The 25,495-nt window shown below is 49.5% G+C and overlaps 5 protein-coding genes across 5 annotated transcripts; 1 reads left to right on the top strand and 4 right to left on the bottom strand.

Moving 5' to 3' along the window:
* Positions 1–146: 146 nt before the first annotated feature.
* M431DRAFT_83309 (hypothetical protein) lies at positions 147–9,989 on the bottom strand (the record flags this gene model as incomplete). Its single annotated transcript, XM_024923298.1, has 5 exons — positions 147–848; positions 922–1,685; positions 1,804–3,633; positions 3,690–9,598; positions 9,661–9,989. The coding sequence occupies 5 exons, from the start codon at positions 9,987–9,989 to the stop codon at positions 147–149; spliced, it is 9,534 nt and encodes a 3,177-aa protein (XP_024775005.1).
* A 3,180-nt stretch (positions 9,990–13,169) lies between these two features.
* On the bottom strand, positions 13,170–15,362 carry M431DRAFT_82981 (hypothetical protein; the record flags this gene model as incomplete). Its single annotated transcript, XM_024923248.1, has 3 exons — positions 13,170–13,976; positions 14,041–14,930; positions 15,017–15,362. 3 exons carry the CDS (start codon positions 15,360–15,362, stop codon positions 13,170–13,172), a joined length of 2,043 nt encoding a protein of 680 aa, XP_024775004.1.
* Positions 15,363–21,877: 6,515 nt separating this feature from the next.
* On the bottom strand, positions 21,878–23,396 carry M431DRAFT_480869 (hypothetical protein; the record flags this gene model as incomplete). The annotated part of the gene is made up of 3 exons (XM_024915907.1): positions 21,878–22,524; positions 22,614–22,953; positions 23,040–23,396. The coding sequence occupies 3 exons, from the start codon at positions 23,394–23,396 to the stop codon at positions 21,878–21,880; spliced, it is 1,344 nt and encodes a 447-aa protein (XP_024775003.1).
* Positions 23,397–23,544: 148 nt separating this feature from the next.
* M431DRAFT_398525 (hypothetical protein) lies at positions 23,545–24,049 on the bottom strand. Its single transcript, XM_024914851.1, has one exon. The coding sequence runs from the start codon at positions 23,978–23,980 to the stop codon at positions 23,693–23,695; it is 288 nt and encodes a 95-aa protein (XP_024775002.1). The 5' UTR covers positions 23,981–24,049; the 3' UTR covers positions 23,545–23,692.
* A 287-nt stretch (positions 24,050–24,336) lies between these two features.
* On the top strand, positions 24,337–25,328 carry M431DRAFT_83510 (hypothetical protein; the record flags this gene model as incomplete). The annotated part of the gene is made up of 2 exons (XM_024923315.1): positions 24,337–24,586; positions 24,736–25,328. 2 exons carry the CDS (start codon positions 24,337–24,339, stop codon positions 25,326–25,328), a joined length of 843 nt encoding a protein of 280 aa, XP_024775001.1.
* Positions 25,329–25,495: the final 167 nt, after the last annotated feature.

Genomic DNA, 25,495 nt, shown 5'->3' with positions numbered 1-25,495 from the left:
TTCTCAATGCTTGACCAAATGTCAAAATTTTTCGCCAGTCATCCTAAACTCTCTGATCAAGTGTCAAGCCACTCAGCTCATACTCATCATACTGCCTGATTCATTACGAGTTGTGTAATCGTTCATCTTCGGTCTAGTATTCCTCATCACTTTTCGTATTCCTCGTTACTGTCACTTTCCTCGTCACTACCATCTTCTTCGTCACTGTCGTTTTCCTCAGAACTGTCGTCTTCTTCAGCACTATCGTATTTTTCGACACTGCCGTCTTTGGTTTCATCGACATAGAGACTGTCTTCTTCATCATCACTCTCTTCCTCTTCCCACTTCTCTTCCTCTGTCTCCTCGACGGTATCTTCAACCGGGATAGCTGGAATTGCAGGAGTAGCTACAGTCGCATTTTGGACAAAGAAAGGGTCCATCTCAGTCGCCGTTCGGTCCAAGCAAATGTATCCCATTGGCGTGTGAAGCACATCATGAGCTCTGCAACGGACTCCAAGCCACTCTAAGAGGAATCCACGGCTAATATTTCCCTTGGGTGAGCCTTTAAAGTAGTCACAAATAAGCTTCCATTCCTCAAAATCTGCGTAGAGTCGGCCTGACAGAATGCCGAGCTCGACTTTGAGCCACACAGGAAACGTAGCATTCAGAGGGACTGGCGGGAGCGAATAATAACGGAGGTGGTTGAAGGGCACCATGGCTCGAGTAATAGGAGCCGCATAGGCGATCAGATGAACTTTTGCTTTGCCTCGGGCAACTCGAAGTTTCGGAATGAGAAGTTCAGCTTCTTCTGGGATAATCACCAGAGCAGTCCAGGTAGACGGGCTCCAGAGTACCCATTCTACGGGGCGCTACAATAAGTCATCAAAAGTCAGCATTGTGATTCTAGAACAATGAGAGTATATGTGATATTTTGTGACTTACCAAGAAGCGATCGCCTACAGTTGGGTCGTTCAAAGGAAGCTTAATGGTTCGGCCAAATTCCTTTGAAACGAAGAGTCGCGAATCAGTGTTTTTGATATCATGCTTTTCACCGACCTCTGTGGCGCCAATATAGTCAAAAGCATGTCGTATCTCTTTATCAGTGGTATTCAACTTTCCAGCCTTGTAAAAATCCAGGATGGTTGCGCTCAGTCCGAGATAGTTGAGTGCTTGGTAGTGAACTGGCCTTTCTGTTTCGCGTTGGGTTTCCAGCTGCACTTCGAGCTCGCGCTCTTGCTCTTGCTCCACTTCTCCAAAAATATCTGCCCGGTAAACACCAGAAATATCGTACTGAGAGAGCCTGTTTGTGAAACCTTGAAGGCGAGAAGGGAGCATATTTTCGAGCCCTTGCGATGTTGAAGACCTTGATGTGTCGCCGTACATCTGCATCAGAGTCTGATGCTCTGGCTGTTGCAGTATCTTCAAAAGATTACGTTTAGAATCTTTCGAGGTTAAATAGTCGGGATACTTTAACAGGGCATTTGTACGCCGACAGAAGTCATTGCCTTGTGCCTGGAAAAGTGGCTGCAAGTCTTCGTTGGCCCTGCAAGTTTGCTCCAGGAGCCAGAAGATGACATGTGGAGATTCAATATGAGTATTAATCGGCAGCCGGTTATAGCAAACATCTCTGATACTCATGTCAACTTCCGGAGGTGCGAAAAACATCACAGACTGCGTTGTGCGTAGCTGTCGTAGACGCATGGCGGCTGCATTAGAGTCCAATTGTTAGTATTCGTTATTATAGCCTCGAGAAATGGGAATCATCCCATCGATAAATGTATGATGCACACATCTCGTGGATATGATCAAGAGGAGGGTACTTACCTTGCATCGTGTTGTCCTTGGTTTGCTTAAGAGCTAAAGTCAATGCAGCGCGCGCATTCTCAGGCAGCTTGAGATCCACCCCTCTGGTGTGCGCCTCATCGAAGTAGACGAGACAATTCTCCAAGTTATTTGCGAGCCTTGTTGCCAATAGTGGAGTATCTCTCTTCGCTGGATCTCTATAGACAACCCAAGCCCGGTTGTCGGAATGAAAGTAAACGGCCGCCTGTGCCTGTCCATCAACTTGAAGCCATAGCTTTGCCAGATCCCTGTTGCCCGTCTCAAGAATGTATGCTCCAGAGTCAATAAGAATCCTGATACCCTGATCATGAATTGTCTTCAGCATGTCATGCTCACTGAGGCGCCAAAGATTGTGATCAACCAAGACTGAATATTTTCGGTTGCGTGGCTGTAGCAGATATGATAGGACCTCAGCGTTTGTCTGTAACAGACCCGGGAGGTCTTCTTGCTCAACATTCATGGGCATCAAGTACTTGTTGTCATTGGTACCACTGAACCCCGTCGTCCTCGCAGCAGGAGCAGTCTCCTCCCCAGAATTTTGAGGAATATCCCACGCCGAAGCCTGGAGCTTGATAGTGAACTGTCGCGCATAAGGTTGAAAGACGAATTTATTCATGTAATAGTTGGCCACGGCCTGCGTTCGGCATAAAAACTTCCAAAGTAACCTCACTTGGGTCTCGTTTTCCAGATTTATGAGATTCCAATGCTGCAGGTGAGGGGGAATGTTACACTCTGAGATCCATTTCTCATACTCGGACGCCGCATCTTCAGAGGCTAGCATACTCTGGAGAGCTTGTCGAAACTGCTCATAGGAGAGTCCGGCCGAATAGAAGCTCAAACAAGTCAGCAATATGGTGACATCTGGGTGACCGAATTCGGATAACTCTGATGGAACACCCTTTGCTGCAAAGGGTACTGCGAGAGGAATTCGGCCTGGATGAAGGCCGTACTGCACATTCCATCTTTTGGAAAGACAGAGCAGCAAGATCTTGCGCGTAACTATTCCTCGAATGACAAGTAGTTTTTTGGCAGCGTTATCAGGTTGGGGGAAAAGCCCAGTAGCTTTCTCAAATAACGCTGTGTCAAAGCTCTGGTCAGACAGTACTCGCTTGATAGTGGTCTGGATTTCGTTGTCAATTGCATGATTGATATAAAGGAATGGTGCTTTGCCCTTCGAGATATCATCTACTATAAGCCGATGAAGCTCATCTTCGACATCATTTCGTAGAAACTGAACAGCCGGAAACCAACCCGAGCTTGCTAACAGCTCAATGCTTCCTGGAAAAGACTCTCGTAATTGTGGTATATATTTTGATACCATGGACAGAAGGCCCTCTGCGACCTGCCATCGAAATGGGTGCCCATCAAAATCCTTTTCTGAGCCACTGGGGTAGTTTAGCTGAGTTCTTGGAGACAGAGTGAAATCACATTCGTCCAAAATATCTCGGCATCGAGTATCAAGCCAGTTCTGGAAGTTAATCATCATTGTGGCTGTTTTGGTCTTGTCATCTGCAAGGCGTTGCAGCCCTGATAATCTGAACGACAACACGTGTTCATGGCTGGTCAGGATTAACCCCTTGGATCTTTGGACGTCCCGATGCAATCGCTCGTACAGTTGAATCATCTCATCCGTCGTGGGGGTCTGGCGAGAGAATGGGATATGGCATATTTCTCTGCCAACGAGACCACCTAATCGCGAATGCATCATGTTTGCCGTTTGCATTATGAGAGACTTGGGCACGATCAAACGAGAGACGTTCTCGCCATTTGCCAATATTGCTGCAGCCATAGGCATGATACAAGATGTTTTACCTGGTATGCACAAGTCAGTATAAGCTCTAAGTGTGCATGTGATGCTGCATTCTTACCGCGTCCCATGTTCATTTGCAGCACGCTATTCTGGCCCGAGGCAGGATTAACAACAGCTCGTGCAACATCAATCTGATCTGTACGAATCAATATGTTGCTGTCAATCTCAATCAACAGCCAATCTGGGTCCTCTTCCATAGGATTCCAGTTCTCGTGGCCGACGTTGCGAAGCTCTTCATTTATAGCACGGTGATCGTTGAGTAGAACGGCTGATCTGAGGCGTATCAGCCGCTGCATCTCCGCAATTGCGCAGCCATAGTTAATGAGTGCTTCTTTCATTCCAGGACCGAATGAATGGTTAGCTCGAGATTGCAGGAGGCACAGAATCTCGATAGGGGTTCGGCAGGGCAGTATGTCTCCCAAGGTGAGCCACGTAAAGCGAGTGTTGCCGGACCAAAAAGCATCTCGGATCGACTTCTGGTAGGCTTCTATCGTCCCTCGTAGTTGCTCAATTGCATGTGTGATCTCATAACATCCTGGAAGTGGCTGCATGGAAGTACTGAGTACTGTTTGGCCAGTGGATTGTAGAGCAGCCAAACTTCGTTGAAGATCACTGCTATAATCCTGGCGTAGAGTATTCGGTGACTTAGAAAAGGCGTCCAATATCTGATCAAGTTCACTGGGTTCTTCTGAAAAGATACGCTGCTTTTTCTGGGACTCAACACTTTGCGCCTCAACATCAGTGAACTTGATTGCAAAGTGGCTGTTGACCCGGACCAAGTCTGGACCGGCCCTAGTCACGAGATCTCGCGAAAATGATGGTATTATGTCCCGAGGGTAGAAGCCAGAGAGATCAGAGATGTTTCTTTCCCATAGTTGCGGTTCGTTGGGGTATTTTCTACCACCGCATTTGTGACGATATGCGATGAGAATGCTATCCACCTGGTCGACATAGATTTCTAACTGGTCATTTTGTTTTCTGCGGTTCCAATCTAGTCGAATGGCATCCAAAGCGGCGGGAACATCTATGAGAGAAGTCTCGAAGCTAAGACTGTCCGGGAGCTCTGGCCATTGCGCCAGTATATCCTTTGCCAATAGTTTACCTTGCTTTACACATTCTTCCATGTGTTTTTCAAGTTCCTTTTGTCTCTCCAAATATAGACACTTAGCATTCGTCTCCGGGCATGGCAAGAATGCGCTGTGAATGAGTTTCTCAAGGAGTGCTTGTTGAGGAGGTCCACGCTCTCTGAAACGTTCATAACCCGCATGCTTGGGATGTTCGAGGTCCCGGAGCTCTCTTATACAGTAGAAAGCTACCAGAGATAGAACAATGTCCATATTGGCCTTAGATTGGAACGCCAGTAGTCCCAATTGGAAGATCAACGATGGCTTGTCCTTCTCGCTGCAGCATAATTTGATCAGGGAACCCCAGCGATCGCAGATACGTGACTCCATTTGGCTCGCGAGAGATTCTGCGTCCAGGAATAAAATATCTTCCATGAAACCACCAATATGAGGCCAGCCATCAAGAATCTGTTTCAGATTGCGTCCCATATTTATGTGCTGGGAATCCGAGTGTATCATCTGAGCGACTTGATACACTTGGCTGCCTCTGGAAGTTGATTGCCTATCACGAGGTACATAAACTTGGTACAGTTGGCTTAGAATTGCAGTATCTGTCGTTGTACGTTCGTAAAGGGATCGGCGAGCTTGAGCGCGAAGGCGTAGCTGGGACGCTTCTTCTGCCACACACTTCTCCCTTTGGGCGTTGGTTGTCTGAGAGAATTGTGCCAAGTTGCCAGCTTTCCTCTCAATTTCGCGAATGAGAGCTTCAAGTTGGTCACTTTGGATTGTCGTTGTGAGGTGGCTATCCCACTTCACTCTCTGCAGACGTTTAAACTCAGGAGGGTAGTACTGTCGCTTGGGGAGCAGAACTGCAAACTCTCCAAGGTCTGGGAAAGACGAAGGGGACCAAGGTTGAACTGCGCCTGATTGGAGAATTCGTACCGCTTCTTCCGTGCCAGTTACTCCTGTAAGAGGATCTGGGAGGCAGAAAGACGTGACCGCATGGCATAGAGCCATTCTGCACAGCAAAAGGGGTTCCGGCTGTGAAACCAAGCGACCAAGAGTTTGATCAATGTCAAACCGAAAGTATCTATCAGATGCTTGGAAGAATGTGTCCACATGAATGCCAGGGTAGTTTGGGTTTGACCTCCATGATAATTTTCCGTTTGGTATGATGATGCTCCTCTTACTTGTGTCTGCGGCGTCTCGAAGCACGATCTTGCTCGCAAGCCCATACCACGTCCCAGCATCTTGGTCAATGTCGATATTTGCTTTCAGTTGCTTGCAAAAGAGCAGCCCGATACTGTTGACGTGAAACTCAAGGTCTAGGTGACGAAGCTCAACGGACAATCTGCCTCTTTCGGACCAAGATTGAAAGACCGTCAACATCTGTGGCACCTCAAAGTGTTCAAAGATTTTGGCAATCTTTTTGAATTCTGAAGAGCACGGATCAACCAAATTCACTCTTTCACCACGAGTTGCATATCGGTCGAAAACATTAATCACCCAGTCTTTGTGTCGGCGGTTCCAAATCGAGGGCTGCCGCCGAATTTCCAGAATGCCTGTATCCAAGTTCAGCCAGTGTGAGCAGTTGTCCAGCAGGCTCCTCGGCAAGTCGAAATTCCACGCGCTAGAAGGCTTAAAAACTTCGCTTGGTATGAATTCGAATAGACCATCTCGTCCCTCCGTTCGAATAATGGCGCCAGATTCGCGCATGCCAAAGTGGACGCGCTTATTTTGGAATGGGTACGCAAGAGTGTATTCCATGCCTGGCATGGATGAAGCATAAACATGCAGATTCTGATCACCAAATAGGGACTTGACAGATGGGTCATTGCGAATGGCTAGTGGGAGATTTCCTCGCCGTTTTCCGTTCACAAAGAAATGGCCTTCAAGAATATGCAGGTGAAGCACTTGCCTGCCTCTAGAACATGCTTGATTCTGAGGCACAGTACATCGAATCCATCGTGAATGTGGGGACTGGAGAAACGTCCAAGATGTCGTGGATTGCGTCTCATTGCCAGTGGCTTCATGCCCTTTGATGTCGATCATCTCTCCAATAGCATCTGCAATAGCGTCTGGATGAGCTTCCACAGCAGCTCGAATCAAGCCGTCTATGCGAAACATCATTTTCGCATCACGAATCATCATGCTTCTGCTTAGCGGGGAAAGATTGTTGACAGTCATTACTCGGTTTTCTTGAAGTGCGACTGAGGCCTTGATCCAGGTGGAAAGATCAGCCGCGGATAAAGCTGCCTCAGAGCCAAGATGTATCTCGAAAGTACGACGACAAAGGAGGGATGCCTTGAGCCCATACGTGGCGATTCTGTCAGCATCTTTTCCATCCAGAGTGTTTCTCGATTCTTCTTGAGATGGCATAATCCACCCGAGAGTAGCATCTCTCGCTGACCTGAGTAGCTGTTCAAACTCAGCACGCATATCGGTGTCTAACAATAAAGAGAAACCTCGCAAGCTCAAATTGATGAGAAGCTCCATACAATTCGTCTCTCTCCAGTTAGAATATATGGAATCTATTCGGGCCTGAATTTGCTTCTTCAAACTCTGAACGAAATGTCTTTCCCTGAACACCGAGTGCACATCGCGCAAAGGTCCAGATTCTTTTTGAGTGGCTGGACCGGCCTGAATAGCTAGTTGAGAGACCAACAAAGCAGTGTCCTCGCTGCTAAAGTTCACATTCCACGAGCCCAATTCCACCAGAATATTGAGCCAACGCTGTGATTTGCCAGCTAGCAGCTTTTGGTAAGCCGAGAATTCTGCCACTGACATGCTGGGTGGGCATTTGGTAGTATTGGCTTGAATCTCATACGAAGATGGTCCATCCAAGCTCGTGGCTGGGTGCACATCTGGCTTTAGTACTGTGCTTGAAAGCCCAAGTGGAACATAGATTCTGCAAAGATGATGTAGCGTGAGAGACTCTGATAGATCTTTGACCCATATCTTGGCTTCGTGGTCGTATAGCTGGAAGTTTGCTGCAAATGGCAACAAGATCCTTTTGAGAGACACCAATCCATCACTATAGCTATAATGGGTTTCGCTAAAGCACTTCTTATCCGACGCAAGAGATATGCAACCCCTCGGTGCCGTCATGAAGCCCTGTAGATGACGACATTCGTCTAGAGTCGTGTAAGGCGACTTGGTGGACGGACGGGTAGGATGTGCCAGATCTCTAAAGAGTTTCCATGTCGCATCGCGGTAATCAGATATGAATTTAGGAATTTCCAGTTCGAATACAATCATATAGCTTTTCGCCTCGTCCGTCGGAAGAAAATCTTCATGATGTTGAATTCGAAGTTTCTTTCGCGTCCTCCAGTGCCAGCATTTCGTACAACCGCGAACATCCCGTTTCCCGTTTTGGAACGTACATTGACAAACCAGCGTATTGACCTGCAATGAGTGGGTTTCGTATTCATCTCTTTTGGATTCCCACTCCTTGGTCTTAGCAGTGCGGTCAGCGTCCGACCGCTTCATAACAAACTTCAAGCGTGCCTTCATCTGCTCCGACTGCTTCGCATACTGAACAGCAAAACTATCTTGATCATGAACGCTGAATATATGACCATGTCTGGCTTTCGCATGACGATTAGCCAGATACGTTTGGACTACTAGGAGTCGCTGCATATCCGTCAAAGACGGCAACTGGAGGGCATCAAGAAGCTCAGGGGGAAAGACCGGTTGGTAGTCACCCAAGAGGGGACAGGAAACAAGGGCACACTCGTCCATTCGCATCCAGAGTTCGAATATCGTGAGAAGTTTGATGCTTTGTAGCAGAGGATCGCCATCATACATCTCCCCGAGCTGCCGAAATGTCTCATGAATATTGTTGGCAAATGTACAGCAATGACTTTTGGCATTTCCAGTGTTGAATCTGTTTGGCAGATTGACCAGCTCAAATTTTTGCTCCATTCGTGTCAAAAGGAATATCTTTTCTGTGAATGCATGAACCTCTTGAACAGGCGTATCCATGGGGTTGGGAAGCAGTAGTGGTCCATTGTTGGTAACCGGAATTGGCGATCTGTGGCTGTCTAGAAGTCTGTCGAGATAGCTGCCGCTCTTCATAAGTGAGAGCTGGAGAGATCTATCCGAGGCCTTTTGTGGGAGTCGGTGAACCTTCCGTTTGGTCTTCCACTTGAAGTAATTCCATAGATTTCCCACACGATCGTTTGAAAACTCGATAGAAGTTGTGATCATTGGCGCAGTGCAACTGAAAAGGCTTTCGAAATGTTCTCCGTGCATCACAAGATTGGCTCTTTCCTGCTCCAGCTTAGCCATGCGACGGCACAGCTTTGTGCGAAGTGTCAAGACCAAGCTAGGATCAAGTTTCAAATTTCCACTGAGGTCTCTTGTCTTATCGAGAGAAACGATGCCATTTGTAGCATCGTGAAGCAGTTCGGAGAAAAACACGGCCATCAAGAGCTTGTAGCATGCTCTTCCTGGCTCGCCGAGTGACAGGTGGAGGTGCCTCTGAGCAGCCACTTGCAAAACGAGCCAAAAGGGCAATCTTCTCCATGGCAGCGAGCCCGTCACGAAGTTCACATCATCTCTAACTCTCTTTCTCAGCTGAGGGACGTGTGCGAATTCTCCTATGGCCTCCAGAATACTCATGAACATCTGAGTGATCATAGCTGGATCGGAAGTGTCTCGAATTTCGGCAACCGACACACTTGCTTTATTTGTTTGAGCTTGCAGATCTTGAATTTTCTCCATGCTTGCACATTCGAGAAATGTAGAAACGGCTTTTTGCAGATTCTCGTCGTTAAACTCCGACAGGCTCAAACGCACAGCACGCCCTGGAAAATCCCATTCCAGGGCATTATCGGCGGCCAGCACATGCTCAGTCGTTGGTGAAGTTTCGAAGCATTCTATGACGACAAATTGTTCATCGCTTCTTCTGCATCATCGTTAGTAACCTGAAATTCATGTTTGCGGAGTGGTTAGGGCGCTTACTGGTTGTTCTCAAGTCTTATGAAAACTGCAGCATTCTGTTCAACAACGTAGCAAATGAGAACAGTGTTTGGTCGAAGTTGGCTAAAGTGCTTTAGCAGTGCGTCTCGGTCAAGACGCCCTTGATTGAGATTCATGCATGTCTGGAGAGATTCACTCAGAGAGTGAAAAGCATCAGCAAATGGTAAGCTTGCCAGACTCTCAACCTTTTCGCAGGCACGAATAAGTCTTCTGAGGATTTCATCGGAGATTTCTTGATAGTTCTCTTCTTTTTCGCCAGGTAGTTTTGGAGGAAGTACGGCATGATCAATGATAGGCTTTAGGGAAGCCATCATGCCGGAGGGCTTGGGGATGGTAACTTGGGGAGCAAAAATCGGAGAGCAGAGGAGGGAGGGAACAAAATTGGGAGGTGGAGGGTGTGTGAAAATTTTGCAAAAGAGAAGTTCAGAAAACAGAGAACAGCTGATAATAAATGTTTCTCGCGTTTGCATTGCCAGCTGCCTGGAGTTGGTGGCCAATGTGCCAGCTGGCAACTGGTAGCCGGCAGAAGCTTGACGCAGCAAACCGGCCTCAGGATTTGCACATACCGGAAACCTGCATAATTTCAGAGTGTAGATTTAGATGTGGTGAAAAGGTGAGAGAAGCAGGAAGCAGAAAAGCTGAAGGGTAGAGCTGAATATACTTCTTCGCTCTCTCGTGTTGATTTGTGGTGGTTGTGACCAACAAGATTTGGCAGAAGCAAGGGAGCTATAGCCATGCAGAGAAGAGACAAATAATGTCTCTTAATAGATGTACAACTCTGCTTTTATCTTCTCCTTTAACACGTGATTCACGTTTGGGAACTTGAAGTGCTAGTCATGCGGGAGGCCTACAAGAAGAAGGGAACAAGCATTAGAGACACTTTCCAGGGCAGGATTGGAATTGAGTTATGCTTTCATGCGGAATCTCAGTTTTTTAAAGCTCAAAAGATAAAGGAGTGTCTTTTTGACTCATTGATTTGGGGTTACATGGAGAGAGGTACCGACCTGAGCAGATATTATACTCTCGTTGAGCTCTAATGAGATATGGCACTTAATAGCCATCACTCCGAGCTGGGTCTACAAGACCTCATGACACATGTCTACACATCTATCTCAAATACTATTGACACTAGAAGAGAGCATTGATACTAGCAGAAATTATCGATACTAGGAGAGAGCATTGGTACTGGACAATGCTAGACGAGAGTATTGATACTAGAAGAAACTAGATGAGAGTATTAATACTAGATGAGAGTGTTAATACTAGACGAGAGTAGGGACGATAGATGAGAGTAGTGGTAATAATAGAATACAATGATACTGGAAGAGAATATTGATGTTGTTAGAATTTAGTGATAGTAGAATAAAGGAGCCATGATGGCAGATACCAAGTGAGGGCAGTGATATTTGCAGATACTTGAAGAATCGGGTAAACTACACAGATACATAGTAGCCGTTAGGATACCTGACAGCCATCTGATGGTACTGCCGCTGCCACTACGTGAGAAATATAGACAGAGTATCTCTACGAGCGTACATACGAATTACTATTTAGCTATCTTACCTGATATCCTGAACATAGAGTATAGTATAAGCTATCAAACTACAATACATGTTAGATTCAGACAAAGGGTATTTCCAGCAGACATACAAATGTGTTGTGGATGTCAGGTAGGTATACCGATAGTCGAACATATTGGAACTCCTATCCCTACCGCGAAACGGTAACAGGGAATAGACGAAGCATGTCAGTAATTGGAGAGATAAATGCTCACATAAGGAGAAGAAGGCATTCTTAAACAGCCGCAGGAAGTTGAGTAACATAATACAAACTTTCTCAGCCAGAGGTGAGGCTTAATATGAATATGTCAACAGTAAACCGGCAAGGTGGTGTAGTAGACGGAGTACACAGATAGCTGTTGGACTGCCAACGGAGGACCAGTCATGCAATGCGTATGCAATGCAATGCAAAAGCCCTTATCTCAACTTCCTACTCCTCCAAGAAAAGTCGTACATGACAGGGTAGACCCTGAGATTAGTCCCTCCGTCATGTGGTATTCCCCATCTCGCCACGACCAGGAATATACGATTCCACAAACCTCCAAGAAACGCCCTCCAACAATAGAACAAACAAGTAAAGAAAAGAAAACATCATTATACCTAACTATACTAGGCATGTCAGTGACAAATCGCCACCGGAGTAGACTACAACGGCCCGGGGAGCCCCCTCTGAGCAACTTCACCCACTCCATCCTTACCGCTACTCGAATCTCCCTCATCGCCACTCGGGCTTACTGCCTTGTCCTGCTCGGAACTTCCCATTCACACAGGCCCGCAGTCTCCTCCTCTTCCTCCACTCTCCTCCCCATTCAGATTAGATTCCCTGCCTTGTATCCCAAGTTACGGTACAAAGCAAGCAAGGAACCAGCATGTACTCGCCATATACGCCTCCCCCAACCAACCCAGCCACGGACAACCCCCGTCGTAAATCTCGTCAGGTCATAGTAGCAAAGTCTTTCCCCCCGTTTAGTGTCCAAGTACGGTCTAACACGCGAGTTACATACGCCCCCCTTACACGCCCTCTCCTCATACCATTTACCCTACATACACCCCCTTTTTCTTATTGTCCAGCATGTCTCCAAAACACCCCCAAGCAAAATTCCAAGTAATTCAGTTCTTTTTTGCCTCCAAACCAAGGTTCCTCGCATATTCCCCCTCCCCTCCTCCTCTTTTCTCACTTTTGCCCCCTATTCCCCTACCCCCCCTTCTCCTCCTCCTCTCAGGTATCCAAAAGTTCCAGACAACCAGATACACTATTCTCCCAATTCTATTTCAGGCTGGAGACTATTGAATTTTACCCCAACTCTATGCTGCGTCTACCATGAGGGGCAAAAATCAAATAGCTTGACTCTAACAAGTACTCCTTCGAATCACATCCTCGAAGGCGTATTAACGCTAAGGCAGCCTGGAGGACTTCCCTCCTCCCTCGATACCGAGATTCGTCCGGTTACGAATCTACGTGAGGGGGGGAAACTGGCGCCATTCCATCTTACATGCATTATAGTCTCAGCTTTACACTTTCTGGTCTAGGCAGCCTTTCCTGTAACGAGCTGTTTCGGTATAGTCAGTCAAGTCTGGTGATGGCTGATCGGGACGTCTCGGATTCGCAGTTTGACGAGAGGCTAGTCAGTTTTGTCGATTATGATCTCATTGATAAAAGGCTACGATCCGAGGTGATACCCCAAATCCTCAAGAATGAAAAGTAAAAAAGAGTCTCGGTAAAATTGTAAATTGTGAAGCTAAAATTGTCGCTGAGAGAAACTCAGCATTGTGATATCGAGATCATAATCGTAACGTTTGCCCATATTCCATCGCAAGAAAATCCCTAGTTCCCAAAACTCCTCCAGGAGTTTCCAAGCCCCTGTCCCTGGTATTCCAACACGCAAGTCCCAAATCCCAAGCCCTTACTCTCCCCATCCCAGACTTAACCCCTTACACGTCCAAAGTCTTCTCCACAAACTCAACCTTCTCGTCTTTCTCGTCTCCATCGCGGTGCAAAAGGGCAACTTCGAAAGAAGAGTAGATGACGTCTTCATTGCCGGTTCTCTCTTCACCTTCGCGAGCAAACTCCCACTCTGATCGAGTGAACCTTTCAAGCACCTGAGGAACCATGTTGACAAAGCGGAACTGCAAATCCTTGCCCAAGTACTTGCGTAGAGTCATTTTCAATTCAATGAGGAGTAGAACACCAGTTGTATCAATAAATGAAATCATTCCAAAATCAAGTACAATGTAGCGCAGAGGAGAGCGGTCGGTTTCAATGGGTTGGATTTGTTCGCGGTGGCGGATCTTTGTAATTCGGCGTTTCGTTGAGTCGTTCCACATTCGGTTCTTCTCGGCGGCCTGTGACATTTCTGTGGTGGGCGCGTAGCGAACCTTGATGTCTTCGACAATGGAGTTCTTGAGACGTTCGGCGTTGGGGAACAAGAGGTCACTGGTAAATCTGACGAGGTATGCCTCAGGGGGAACATCAATCTCCGAGTCATTGGGGCGGCTCTTTGAGAGAGTCCAGTGGTTGTTCTCAGTCTGCGAGTGGGTAACCTTGACCAGTCGTGGGAAAGCAAGTCTGAGAAGAGTGTATACCAAGCTGAAACCAACAGACACGGCCAGACCAATCTCAGTGGAAGTGAAGAGCGTCACCCAGAATCCTAGCATGGAACCAACAAAGTCGATGAAGCTGATTCTCCAGTATCGGTAAAAGAGCTTGGGAGGGGAAACGAGATGAGCGACGGCCATGATCTAGTAAGAAAGTCAATATGTTAGTATATCTGTGGTACCATTAAAATGAGGCTGGACTGCTTACGATAATAGCGGCAAGGGTGGCCTTGGGAATCCAGTACAGCGCGGGGGCAAGCTCGTAGAGAGTCAAGAGAACAAATCCAGAAGTAAAGATGAAGTTGAGCGGAGACCTGGAACCGGCCTCGCTAGAAACAGCTGTACGGCTCATGGCGCCTCCAGAAGCCATCGAGCCTTGGATACTAGCAACCATGTTGGCAGTTCCAAGGAACACCAGTTCTTGAGAGCGGTCAATGTCATATCCATTTCGAAGTCCAAAGGCTTTTCCAACACCCAAATGTTCGATGGACATGGCGATGAACGGGGCAACAGCGCGACCAGCCACCTTGGCGAGAAGGGCGGTGTCATGAGACTTGGCCTTTTGAAGACCGTTGGACTTGATCTCAGTCACAGCCCACATATAATCAGGCTCAGCTCGATTTTTGTTAACGCCCCAGGAGATCAAGGTGTAGATGACAAGAACAACTGCTGCTCGACTGGTGCAGACAAACTTGACCCACTTGTTCTTCTTGCCGATAGTCTTGCCAACGTGCTCGAAGACAAGGAGCATCGCAATACCAGTCAAACCAATGCAGGCAGTCATTCCCTGGATCTTATCAAGATGACCGAGGACCCCGCGGATGATCTCGACAGTTGTAGAGCCGACCGTTAGACCGACGAGCGAGCCGACTTGTCCAAGCAAGATGACCAAGGCAACGGCCGAAATCCAGCCAGTCAAGACGGGGCCACTGACGAAATCGAGGAGGAAACCGAGCTTGAGAGCTCCAACAATGAGAGCGTAGACGCCAACCATGAAGGCCACGGCCGAAGCAACAGTGGCTGGGTCTTCATCTGGAAGGGAAGATACCGCCTCGGCAGTGAGGAGACCAAGAACCGATGTTGGACCAGAAGACACCTCTGCAAATGGAATAATCCGTGTCAGCAACACTGAATCATAATGACTCCAATTGTCAAAAGAGTGAACAATAATGAACTTGACTAACCTTTTGAAGTACCCATAAAGAGGTAGAGCAAAGATGGAATCCAGGCGGAGTACAGACCGTGAACGACTGGAATTGTGGCAATCTTGGCGTAGGAGATGCCCTGGGGCACAAACATGACACCGACAGTGATGCCGGCAAGGAAGTCGTTCAGCAGCCATTTGGGATCGTACCTGGGCAGCCATTGGATAATGGGAACCTTTTCGATGAGGTACTCAGCCATGGCAGACGGGATGCGGCGAGCAATAGGGCCAGCCCAGCGCTTGACCCTGTTGTAGTTGGCATCCGTACGATAACTTGTGACAGCATCTTCCTTAGCCTTTGAAAGGCCCTTGGATACTCTCTCCATGGCTGCGATATTCGGAGAGACTCGGAAAGTGTCCGTCAAGCTAGAGGTCTGGAGGTTCGGAAAGGTCTCGGAGTTGCGGCAACTCGACAAGCCTCAAAACACCTGTGTATGCAAAAGCAAATGTGTATATAAACAACAACTAGGGCCAACCTTGATGTTATCGATGGAGCCAGACGCCGGTGGTCAAAGCTGAAGGGGAAAGGAGAAAAGGGGGGAGGCTACTCGACTCTATATAGGTGCGAGTATGGCAACTCCAAAACCCAGACGTCTCCTTGGCGATGACTATCAATGCCTAGGCCTAGGCAGTTGACAAGCAGGTCTGTCTGCTTCAAGCTGAATGGCGGTGCAACACTCGGGCTCAAGAAAATCAACGCGAATGAATGGTACCCTCCAAAAGGTACCGGTCCTTAGATTTGAAAAGGAAAATCCGAATCTGTCGCATGCAGCACACCAACTTTATCCGAATAACCACCCTCCCTGGGCAAAACAAAGGCGAAGACGAGGCACACCAACCTTAATCAGAGTCGTCGATGGTTCACCGAGAGGGGTAGCACTGGGAGCTAACAAGTGCGTCGGCGGCAGCGAACGCGGATCTCGAGACACACGAGACACACGAGTGCCTGGCTCGGCAGTATTTCAAGGTCCTCTTCAAAACGGGAACGTCATGTTGCATGGCCTGGATTCCCATTACGTTCGTTGCATGCAGAATAAACGAGCAATTGCTCCGTGCATGCAGCAATTCGACAAGCATCCGTCTATCATTCTATCCCCATGTACGAAGTAATCTGAGCTTCGTGCTAGTGCTCCATACGACATGTACAATCGGCCGCAGGTTGAGCTGGGCTTATGGCCGGCGTGATAGATCGCCGAGAGAGACAAGGGCACGTTGTTCCGTATACCTGTACAACCATGTCTGTCAGTAGGTTGGTCAAGTCCCCTCACTCCTCCCCTACTCGTACACTCCCTTCTGTCTCGACACGCTGGATATACGATGAGTACATGTCTGCAAGTACAGTACATGGAGCATGCGAGTAGGGGTGACGCTTAATTCTCATCCCAGAACAAAGGACAATTAGTCTAGCAAACGCCCCCAAATTGACGGGGTAATATTCGCTAACTAGCTTCTCCAGACTTGCGTGAGGAGTCAGGGCCCTAGGTTGAAGATGCCAGCCTCGGGCCAATGAAGGAGGCCAAGCAGGCCTCACATCCCCCACGACGAGGCGAGCTGTGCAAAGTCACAAATCCAGTCCACAATGGCGAGCCCCCTCAGTGGCGTTTTCTCGACGATAGCTCCAATTCTAACCCCCCTGCGTGCAAGGCTAAACGAATTTAGCGGCCGGCTAGCATGGACGCTGCCAGCAGTGGAGATTCCTTATTGCATTGATTCTTGCAGGCATCGTTGACGGGGAGCCGGCCATGTTCTGCCCCTGTACCCGTTCAATTTACCTTTTGGCTCTCCGTTCTGTTCCACATTGTTTCCACCTGGATGAGCCATCCGGCGGTCTTGTCCACGAGCCTGGAGGAAACGCCTCCACTGGCGATGAAGACGGCGTCCAAGACTGATCTGTCGTTGGTCTCCACATTGCACGAAGCAGGCGGGGTCGGGAGAACCCATGCCATGCTTTGTCGAAAGAGATGGCATCAAACATACCGGCAACCGGGGTGTGCTGGGACAGATGCAATAATCGTACAGGTAATCCAGTTACTTCGTACCTGTGCTGCGCCTATGTCCATGCAGGTATCACGGGCAAGGCTTCAGGGTCTCCCTCTAAACTCCAGGGGCGTAACCTGGGAATAGCAGATTATCAAATTCGCTTCCAGCCGTGCCGGTTTTCCGAAGTTGGTGGTATCGCGTTGCAGTGAATGCGAGCCAAGACTGTGACACAGCATGTACCCAGAAAAAGGGAAGCGCTTGACTGCCGCCTGTCATGTACGAGTATGGCGAAACAGAGCATGCAGCATGGCGATCTGCCTCTCCAAGCTACAAACGAGTACATCTCCTCTCACGACGGCCAAGGTACCCCGATGGCGACAATAGCAAGAACTTTGGAGCAAAACAGACAAAGTTGGAGCTGGGCATTGGGGGAGTGGCCTCCGGCGACCGTCCCCTGTTCCTGGCAAGGGGAATCTCAAGAGCGCCTCTCCGGACCTCAAATGAAGACGACGAAGCAGCATCTGATGGCGATGGGATTCCATGAGTGGTTGGCACAGACTCTCCGGCAGATGGTTTTAGTCTAGGCGGCTAGTGCGGAGGTCACTTCTTGATCCCGGGCCGTGATGCTCCAGCTCGTCTGCATCTCCAACTCTCAAAACCCTTCTCCTCGACGATTTAGCTACTTGTTCCAGCCCTGTTTTAGTGTCGACTTGCCCTATCTGTATAGCACGCCCATGTGCTCTGATTGGGCTGGGCGACCCTGCAGAAACCCCTCCTGGGCAAATTGTCCACCTTGGGAACACTGGGTCTGTTTTCAGCGGGCAAATGCAACGCTGAGGCTGCATGGGATGGTCCCGTTTTAGAAACAAGCGACGGATAACTCGGGCAGCGATTCCTGGTTAGAGTTGCATCAGTTAAACGGCGAGCCCTGGTCGACATGCCGGTCAGCGATTCGACTGCGTAACGTACATGTACCCGGTTTTTGCAAGCCTCGGGCCGCTGACATGAGAGGCGAGAACAACCAGGCTGTGAAAGACACTCCCATATGTATCTTGTTTCGAATCTTTGGTTTTCGTCTTGATCTTGTTGTCTGTCTGACCACAGAGTCAGAGGCCACTTTGATAGCTCGGCGCCTCTTTGCGGGGTACATTAGGGAAATGGAGACGGAGTGGAGAGATTGTCGCGGAAAGGCAGCGATGGAGCTAGAAGGCGGAAAGACCAGTGAAGACATCCACTATCTGGGCCTTGGGAGGAAGAGATACTAGGGAGTAGCGCCTGTTTAGCGCGTTGGAGCATGTACATGTACTCGCGACAGAGCATCAAAAACGGTCATTCGAGGTACATTGCCTACCAATTACCAGGTGTTCCATATTCCATCATTCTAACCTAGCCTTTCAAGTCTACCGTTTCTTTCATCCTACACTACATACACGACACACTACACGACACACTACACGACACTACACATGCCTTGGCAGCTGTCACCTATCTGCCCCATCATGCCCGAACTGCCACTGGAGCCCGTGTCTCACTTATCACTACTGCTACCTCACTTGCTCACCAACTGTCAGAACGAAAAAAGAAGACAGGTGTGCGTATGCACCACCGGCACGGCGCGTGAGAAGCCCGAGCAGCGAGCGACGTGGGTCAGCTTCACCTCGACCGGCTGCTCCCTTGCTCCCTTGTCTCTGGTGGTACTCTGGAGAGGCCAGCACTCGAGAGACATGGAAGGCAAATTATGGAGACCAGGCAGGGCCTTTCCCTCCCCTTGTCTCGCCGGCTGTCGTCGTCCAGATACAGTACCGCGTATTATGCTCCAGATCCGGTGGCCAGGCTCTTTTACAGCACAATACAAGACACACGCCTCACCTGCAATAGGCATGTTCTCGTATGCGCCGGAAAATTCCGTGCTGAGTCTACTGGCTAGGAAACCGATTTGTAACCTTGAGCTTACATACAAAACCCCATCGCCAAGCTTTCGAATCTACGTGCCCTTCAGATGCCCAGCCTACCTACATACGTGTACGGGGTACAGATTGACAGGTTGACAGATTACGCCTGCAAAACATTGAGAACGGGGTAGTATTCCTCGTGTCACCGTATACATGTACTCGTCCATGTTCATTTACAGGCGGCAAGGATTGTCTACGACACTGTTCAACCTCGTGTGAGAGTTTCGCCTTCCGGCTCTTGATGCCGCTCAGATAAGAGGATAGGGAGGCGTGTGCCGTCTCGAAGATTCACGACTCGGAGGCCTATCACTGCATCTTACCCCTGTCCTGTCTCTGTTCTTTTGCAGCCCTCAGAGCTTCCCTACCCCCAACCATTTGAGGAGGATCACCAATTTCGCCGGTTTATCCAGTGGGATGAACAACCATTACACCATGTACTCGTAAAGCGTTGAGGGACCTCCTGCTTCAGCCATGTCGGTAACTGTTTGAAGCCGATTTTCCTCCGGCTGCAGCTTCGCATAGATGTTGCATTGCCCGCGACGTCGAGAATACATGTCGCCATGTTCCATCGAAGCATTCTTCTTTCATTCGTGTTTTCATATCGCATTTGCCTCTTCCTACCTTACCCTCCCACCCTCTCGTCTCAACACACTCCTAGTGCACTTGGAATCTTTTATTTCCTATTACAATCAAACACCCGAGGCAATCGAGCAGCTACTCGGCACGTAAATCTTTGTTCCGAGCGCCTGGCATATCCAAAAGTTCCCCCCATCTTGCAGCATCCCACAGGTTTACACCGAGATTTCTTGACGTTTTAACTAATCTAGTAGGGTTTGAATTTGCCGTTATGCCCGTCTTTAGTCCAGTGATCGACATGCAGACAGCCGTGGATGCTTTTGAGCTGCACATTAATCAAACCAACACCGTTTGCTTTGCTCCGGCTTGCCCTGTTCTGGTCGTCAAGGTCACATCAAAAGGGACTGACTCGAGCTCTCTTGGTGCTATTATGGGTCTATCGCGCGATTTTCCCTCAAACTGCCGGCCTCGGACCCATTGGGCACTCATTGATATACGAAAAGACGATCCAACAACGTCAAGTTGCTATGTACCTGGTCGTGATGCCTTCCTTTACGCCGCGTCTACCCCCCCTTGCCCGGCTTACAACCAGACACCTATTAATAAAATTGCCACTACAAGGACGAGCCCCCTCCCCCCCATGTATACCTCGGAAAATACTACTAGTAGTAGCTGCTGCTATGTACAGCAAGAGGTAGGTGGTGTGCAGATAACATAATCGCATTGATCTGATACATGTTCAAGTCACTTAGCAACTGCCCAAACGGGTCGACGCCCGCTCGCCCAACGTGCCTTATCTCGAGCGAAATAGCGGCCGTGGGCTCGGGAATTTTTGCATTGGACAACACATAACTCTATCTATGAAGCATGATTTTCGTAGATGCAAGCACGCCGCCCTTTAGATAGTAGATGATAGATGTGGTTCTTTTGTTTTTAGGTGCCTTCGATATCAGATTCCGGGACGTTAATATAGCGGCCGAGCTGCATGTGGGATGGGCTGGCGCAAGTGAGAGGGCCGCCTCTCCCCGAAGTGAAACAAAGCGACAATCTATACGGAGTAAGGGCAAAAAATAGGCTCATGAGTTGTACAGGGAATTTTTGAATATGCAGTTCTTTTCCGGCTATTCTACGCCACCAGGCTGTATGTAAGGTTGTTTTGTTTACGACCGTTGATATCTGGGCTAAATTCTACGTCCAAGCTGCCTTGCCGCTAATAGTACATACAGCCCACCCCCTTTTTTAGGAATACTACATGTACCTACTACCTAACAACCCTATTTCAGAGCCTATCGTGAAATGATTTCTGCAAAGGAACCACGTGTGGAATCACAGGACGAGGGGCGTTTTGCCTACAAACTGGGCCTGCCCACACTTTCATGTAAAGAAAATAGAATTCAATTAAAGACCTATCTAGATTGACGTGTGCTACACTGAAGTTTGAGCTCTGATAAACAGCATGAGCCTTATTGGCTATGAGCCTACACCCAAAGGACCGCGTACCTTTCGGACAGGTCATATGACCGATTATACCATATATGATGAAAGATAGAGGACAGTGCGTGAGCACCCACGTAATAGCAATCCATCGACTCGAATCGACAGCCACAACCAGACAGTGAGCGAAGAAGAAAAAAAGAGCCTGTAAAGAAAATTGACAGGCTTGAACGTCCCCCTTCTCGCGCCCAGGCCTCGGAAAAGTTTCCGAAGTGACCCCCATCTAGACTATTACGTTTTTTTCGCAACCTTTTGTAAGTAGGACGTAAGCAAGATTACTATTTCGTTACGGACATCCGCGGGTTTATCCCAGAAAGGGTTGCTTTGCCTGCGTCTAGAACACAGTATCGGGGCAATACGGTGTGGCATCAAATACTCCCGCTTTCATGCTTGTTTTTATTTTTCGTACCTAGGTAAATGTGACAGGCAGTTTTTTGCGAAGCTCTGGTCTAGGTCCTTTTGTTACGTACGAAAATATCAGGGCTTTGATGTAACCCCCCATCGTAGCTTCACACGAAGGGACAGCCTGCGTTGGTAGCTTCGAGAGCTCCTTTTCGCTCAATAGGAATGAAAGATGAGGGGAAAGACACGGAAAAAATGAACAAGATTATTTTTATGCTTAAAACTTTGTAAATTTCGCGATTTGATAATCCAAAAAAAACTACAGTGGCCTCACATCTAGAGGCGGTAAGTGAATTAGAGATGAAAAAAGAAACGCCCTCCCCAGATGACATGACCCTTGAATCGTCGTCCCACAGTGAATACATGTACAGTAAGTTAATAGTGTCCTCATTACGTTATCCCTCCTCCTTCATTTTCTTTTTGTTGCATCGTCAAGCTTATTTCGTAATCTCGTCCTTCTTGGCGTCCTTGACCTGCTCCCAGAACTTCTCACCGGCCTCCTTGTCGTCGGCAAAGAGGTGGTCCAGGACAAGTCGCTGAGGAGTCTCACCCATCCACTGGAAGAGGGAGAAGTCACGGAACTCGTCGGCGCGGAAGATCTCGAGCATCTCCACGGGCTCGTCGCCAATGTTCTGGACAAAGTGGCCCATGTTGCGGGGGACGATGCCGACGTCACCGGCGACGTAGTCAAAGGTACGGGCGGTACCCTCGGAGGCGAAGATGGTAACACGGGCGCGGCCGCTGATGAAGAAGGACCACTCGTCGGCGTTGGGGTGCCAGTGCATCTCGCGGATCGCGCCGGGCTCGATGACGGCGTGGGCAGCGGCCACGGTCTTGGAGATGGGGAAGTTCTTGGAGTCAGTGATGCGCACCTGGCCACCGGACGTCTTCTTGGGCTCCTGGTCCAGCATCTTGTGGGTGAACTGGTAGTTGGACTTCTTGACGTTCTTGCCCTTGGGCGCCTCGTCCTCGATGGAGCCGGGCACAGAGCCCTGGAAGATGTACTTCTCGCCGGCGGGGAGGTGGTCGAAGAGCTCAGGAGCGAGGTGGAAGTTTTCGGCGATGACGGACTTGGGGGTGTGAGCTGTGTGAAACCCGTCGTTAGTATATACACCATACATGCAAAAGACAGGAGTAGTAGCCGTAGCTAGTAGCAAGAATGAGAGGACATACCAAGCCAGTCAGACAGGATAAAGGTCGACTCCTCGGAAAAGTTGCCGTCATCGAAAATGATGAGGAACTCGGTTCCGTTCTCACCGAGACCCTGCAGAGAGTGAGGCACACCGCTGGGGAAGTACCACAGGTCACCCTTCTTCAGGTCGTCGATGAAGTTGCCGCCCTCGTAGTCGAGAGCAGTGACGCGCACCTCACCGTCCAGCACGTAGGCCCATTCGGCCTCCTTGTGCCAGTGAAGCTCACGGATGACGCCCTTGTCGAGTCTCATGTTGACTCCGGCGAGCTCAACACTGGTGGGGAGCTCACGGATGGTCGTCTGTCGGGTCCAGCCTCCTTCCTACAGTTCCGGTGTCAGCAGGGGTTCAATCAGCGGCCGCCCGGGTTTCAGGCGATTCACAGCGGGTTTCTCTCATTCTTTCTTACCTCAATTCGCACGTGAGAATCAGTAAAACTCCATCGCATGTTGGCAATGTTGCCGTGATCAGTGCTAGGCGGGCGGATCATGTCGGGGCTCTGACGCGATCGGTCGCGGTTGTAAGGTCCCAGAACCGAAGCTCCGAATCCGTTTCGCCAGGGCTTGGGGTCCAGCTTCTTGCCAACGGCATCGACGTAGTTGTCCTCGGCATCGCGGTGGCCGGGAGTGTAGGGCTTGCTGTTTTCACCGTACTTGGAGGGCAGATCCATGCCATTGAGCAGACGCTGGCGCGGGCTGTCGAGATGAGGCAGAGCAGCTGTGAAGCTGGCTCCGGCAAGGAGCAATTGGGCTGCGGAGAGCTTCATTTTTGCTGGCAGAAGTTAGGTTACAGGGAGCTTCAGTCGGTGCAGCAGCTTCAATGCGGTTGCAAGGTGAATGTGAATGTGAAGCTTGTCGGGCGGGCAGGATGATTTATAAAGCAGGCCACAAGCTTCTCTCGTACGACAATTCATGCCTCCGCTGCGTCTGCGGCACGTCACGTCTGTACATTCGGTGTACAAGGCTGGCCCTCCTTATCCTCGCGTTGCATGGGGGGCCGCCGTCGCAAAACCTTGGTATAAGCTTTGTACTCGTACTGGATTCTCCAGGTCGCGGTATCGCCTCACCACAACCCACTGGTGATGATTGTGCGGAGCGGGACTTGACGGTACTCCTTGATAGCCCGGTACCTGGATCTGCCGCCTGCTGCCACCATAACCGAAAGTACCTCGACTGCCCCCCGATACCGCCAGGAGCCGCAGGGGGCCGACAGCCTTGACCGATTCCGAACCAAGTCCGCCCTTAGCAGTCTAATTGCAGCTGCGATTGAGGCGACAGTCGGCATCAGATCTGACATCCGCCAATGGGAAGCTCGGATTTGCGCGATGAAAAAGTTGCTGTTCCTGGGCATTCGGCGGCAGAAAAATAAGACTCCGGGGGTCTGCAGCAGGAGAATTATTGGAGACTAGCTGAGACTCGCAGGGGGTTCCGTTTTGCGGCAGGCCAAGCTTCGGTTTTAGCTCCTTTTAGCTCATTGCGCAATTGCTGGTAACTGAGTTGTGCATGTGCATGTGCTAATCTGAGTCAAAGTGTTTGCGGCAACACGATAGCCCGACGATTGATATCTAATTATTGCCCCTGCCGAATATCATTGATAGGCGTGGCGGCCCCTCGACTCGAACTGGCGAAGGCTTCAGAGAACACATTCATTCATTCATTCCTTTTCGTCAACACTTTGACATTCACACTGCATTGCCTCTCCCTGCAATGACCACCTACGGCACCACCAACGGCTCTGCAGCCGCGCCCAACGGCGCCTCTGGCGATGAGGAACAGCCGCTCCTGCGCAACGGCCACTCCAAGCCGCGGTCCGTCGTCTCCCGCTTTCGCAAGCAAATGACGGCCGAGGTGTCGCGATCGTGGGCGGATGTGGTGCTTCTTCTGTGCTACGTCGTCACGGGGCTGCTGGACAGCGCGTCGACGCAGGTCTGGGGCGCGTTTGTGTCGATGCAAACAGGTTGGTCAAGCCTCTTGTTGGACTTGGATGAATGAGGCATCTCATCGCGTGCCTCGCTCTGCAGATGGATGAGATGATGAAGGCTCAAAGACTGGAACTCAAAAGACTGAAACCCTGAAAATGCTAACCATCTCATGTCAAACGCATAGGAAACACCGTCTATGTCGGACTGGGCCTGGCCTCGCTCATCTACCCGCCTACGAATGCCCGTCTCTACAAGTCCGGCATCTCACTCTTCTGCTTTTGCATTGGATCGTTCCTCTTCGCCCGCTTCCATCGTTACTTTTCACCCAAGAGGAGATGGGTGCTCTGCGTGTCCTTTGCCGCCCAGACGCTCTTCATCGTTGCCGCCGCCCTCATCGTCACCCTTACGACTCCCTCTGAGGACAAGGACCATGTCGGCTGGACAGTCCTGGCGCCTCTTGCGCTCGTCGCCTTCCAGAGCTGTGGTCAGGCCGTGACGAGCCGGGCTCTCAAGTACAACGCCTTGACCAGTGTCGTCCTGACCAGCATCTACTGCGATCTCTTCTCGGACCAGGATCTCTTTGCCTTCCAGAACGCCGAGAGGAACCGCCGTGCGGCTGCGCCTACGCTTCTGCTCGTCGGCGCTGTTCTGGGCGGAATCTTCTCGCACAGCTCCCTTGGCATTGCTGGCGCATTGTGGACTGCCGCCGTTCTCAAGGCCATCATGGTTGTTACTTGGTTTTTCTGGCCGGCGGAGCCTTCAGACGATGAGGAGTAGACAGCGCCGTCATTATTTGTTGGACAAGATAGAGCGTTGAAAAATAAAGCATCCGTTATGAAGCCATTGCACATTTACAATCACATTTACAGTCATATTCACAGTCATATTCACAGTCATATTCACAGTCATATTCACAGTCATATTCACAGTCATATTCACAGTCA

The sequence above is a fragment of the Trichoderma harzianum genome (assembly GCF_003025095.1).
Source record: "Trichoderma harzianum CBS 226.95 unplaced genomic scaffold M431scaffold_5, whole genome shotgun sequence".
Lineage (NCBI taxonomy): Eukaryota > Fungi > Ascomycota > Sordariomycetes > Hypocreales > Hypocreaceae > Trichoderma > Trichoderma harzianum.
This window is presented reverse-complemented; position numbering and strand designations above follow the sequence as displayed.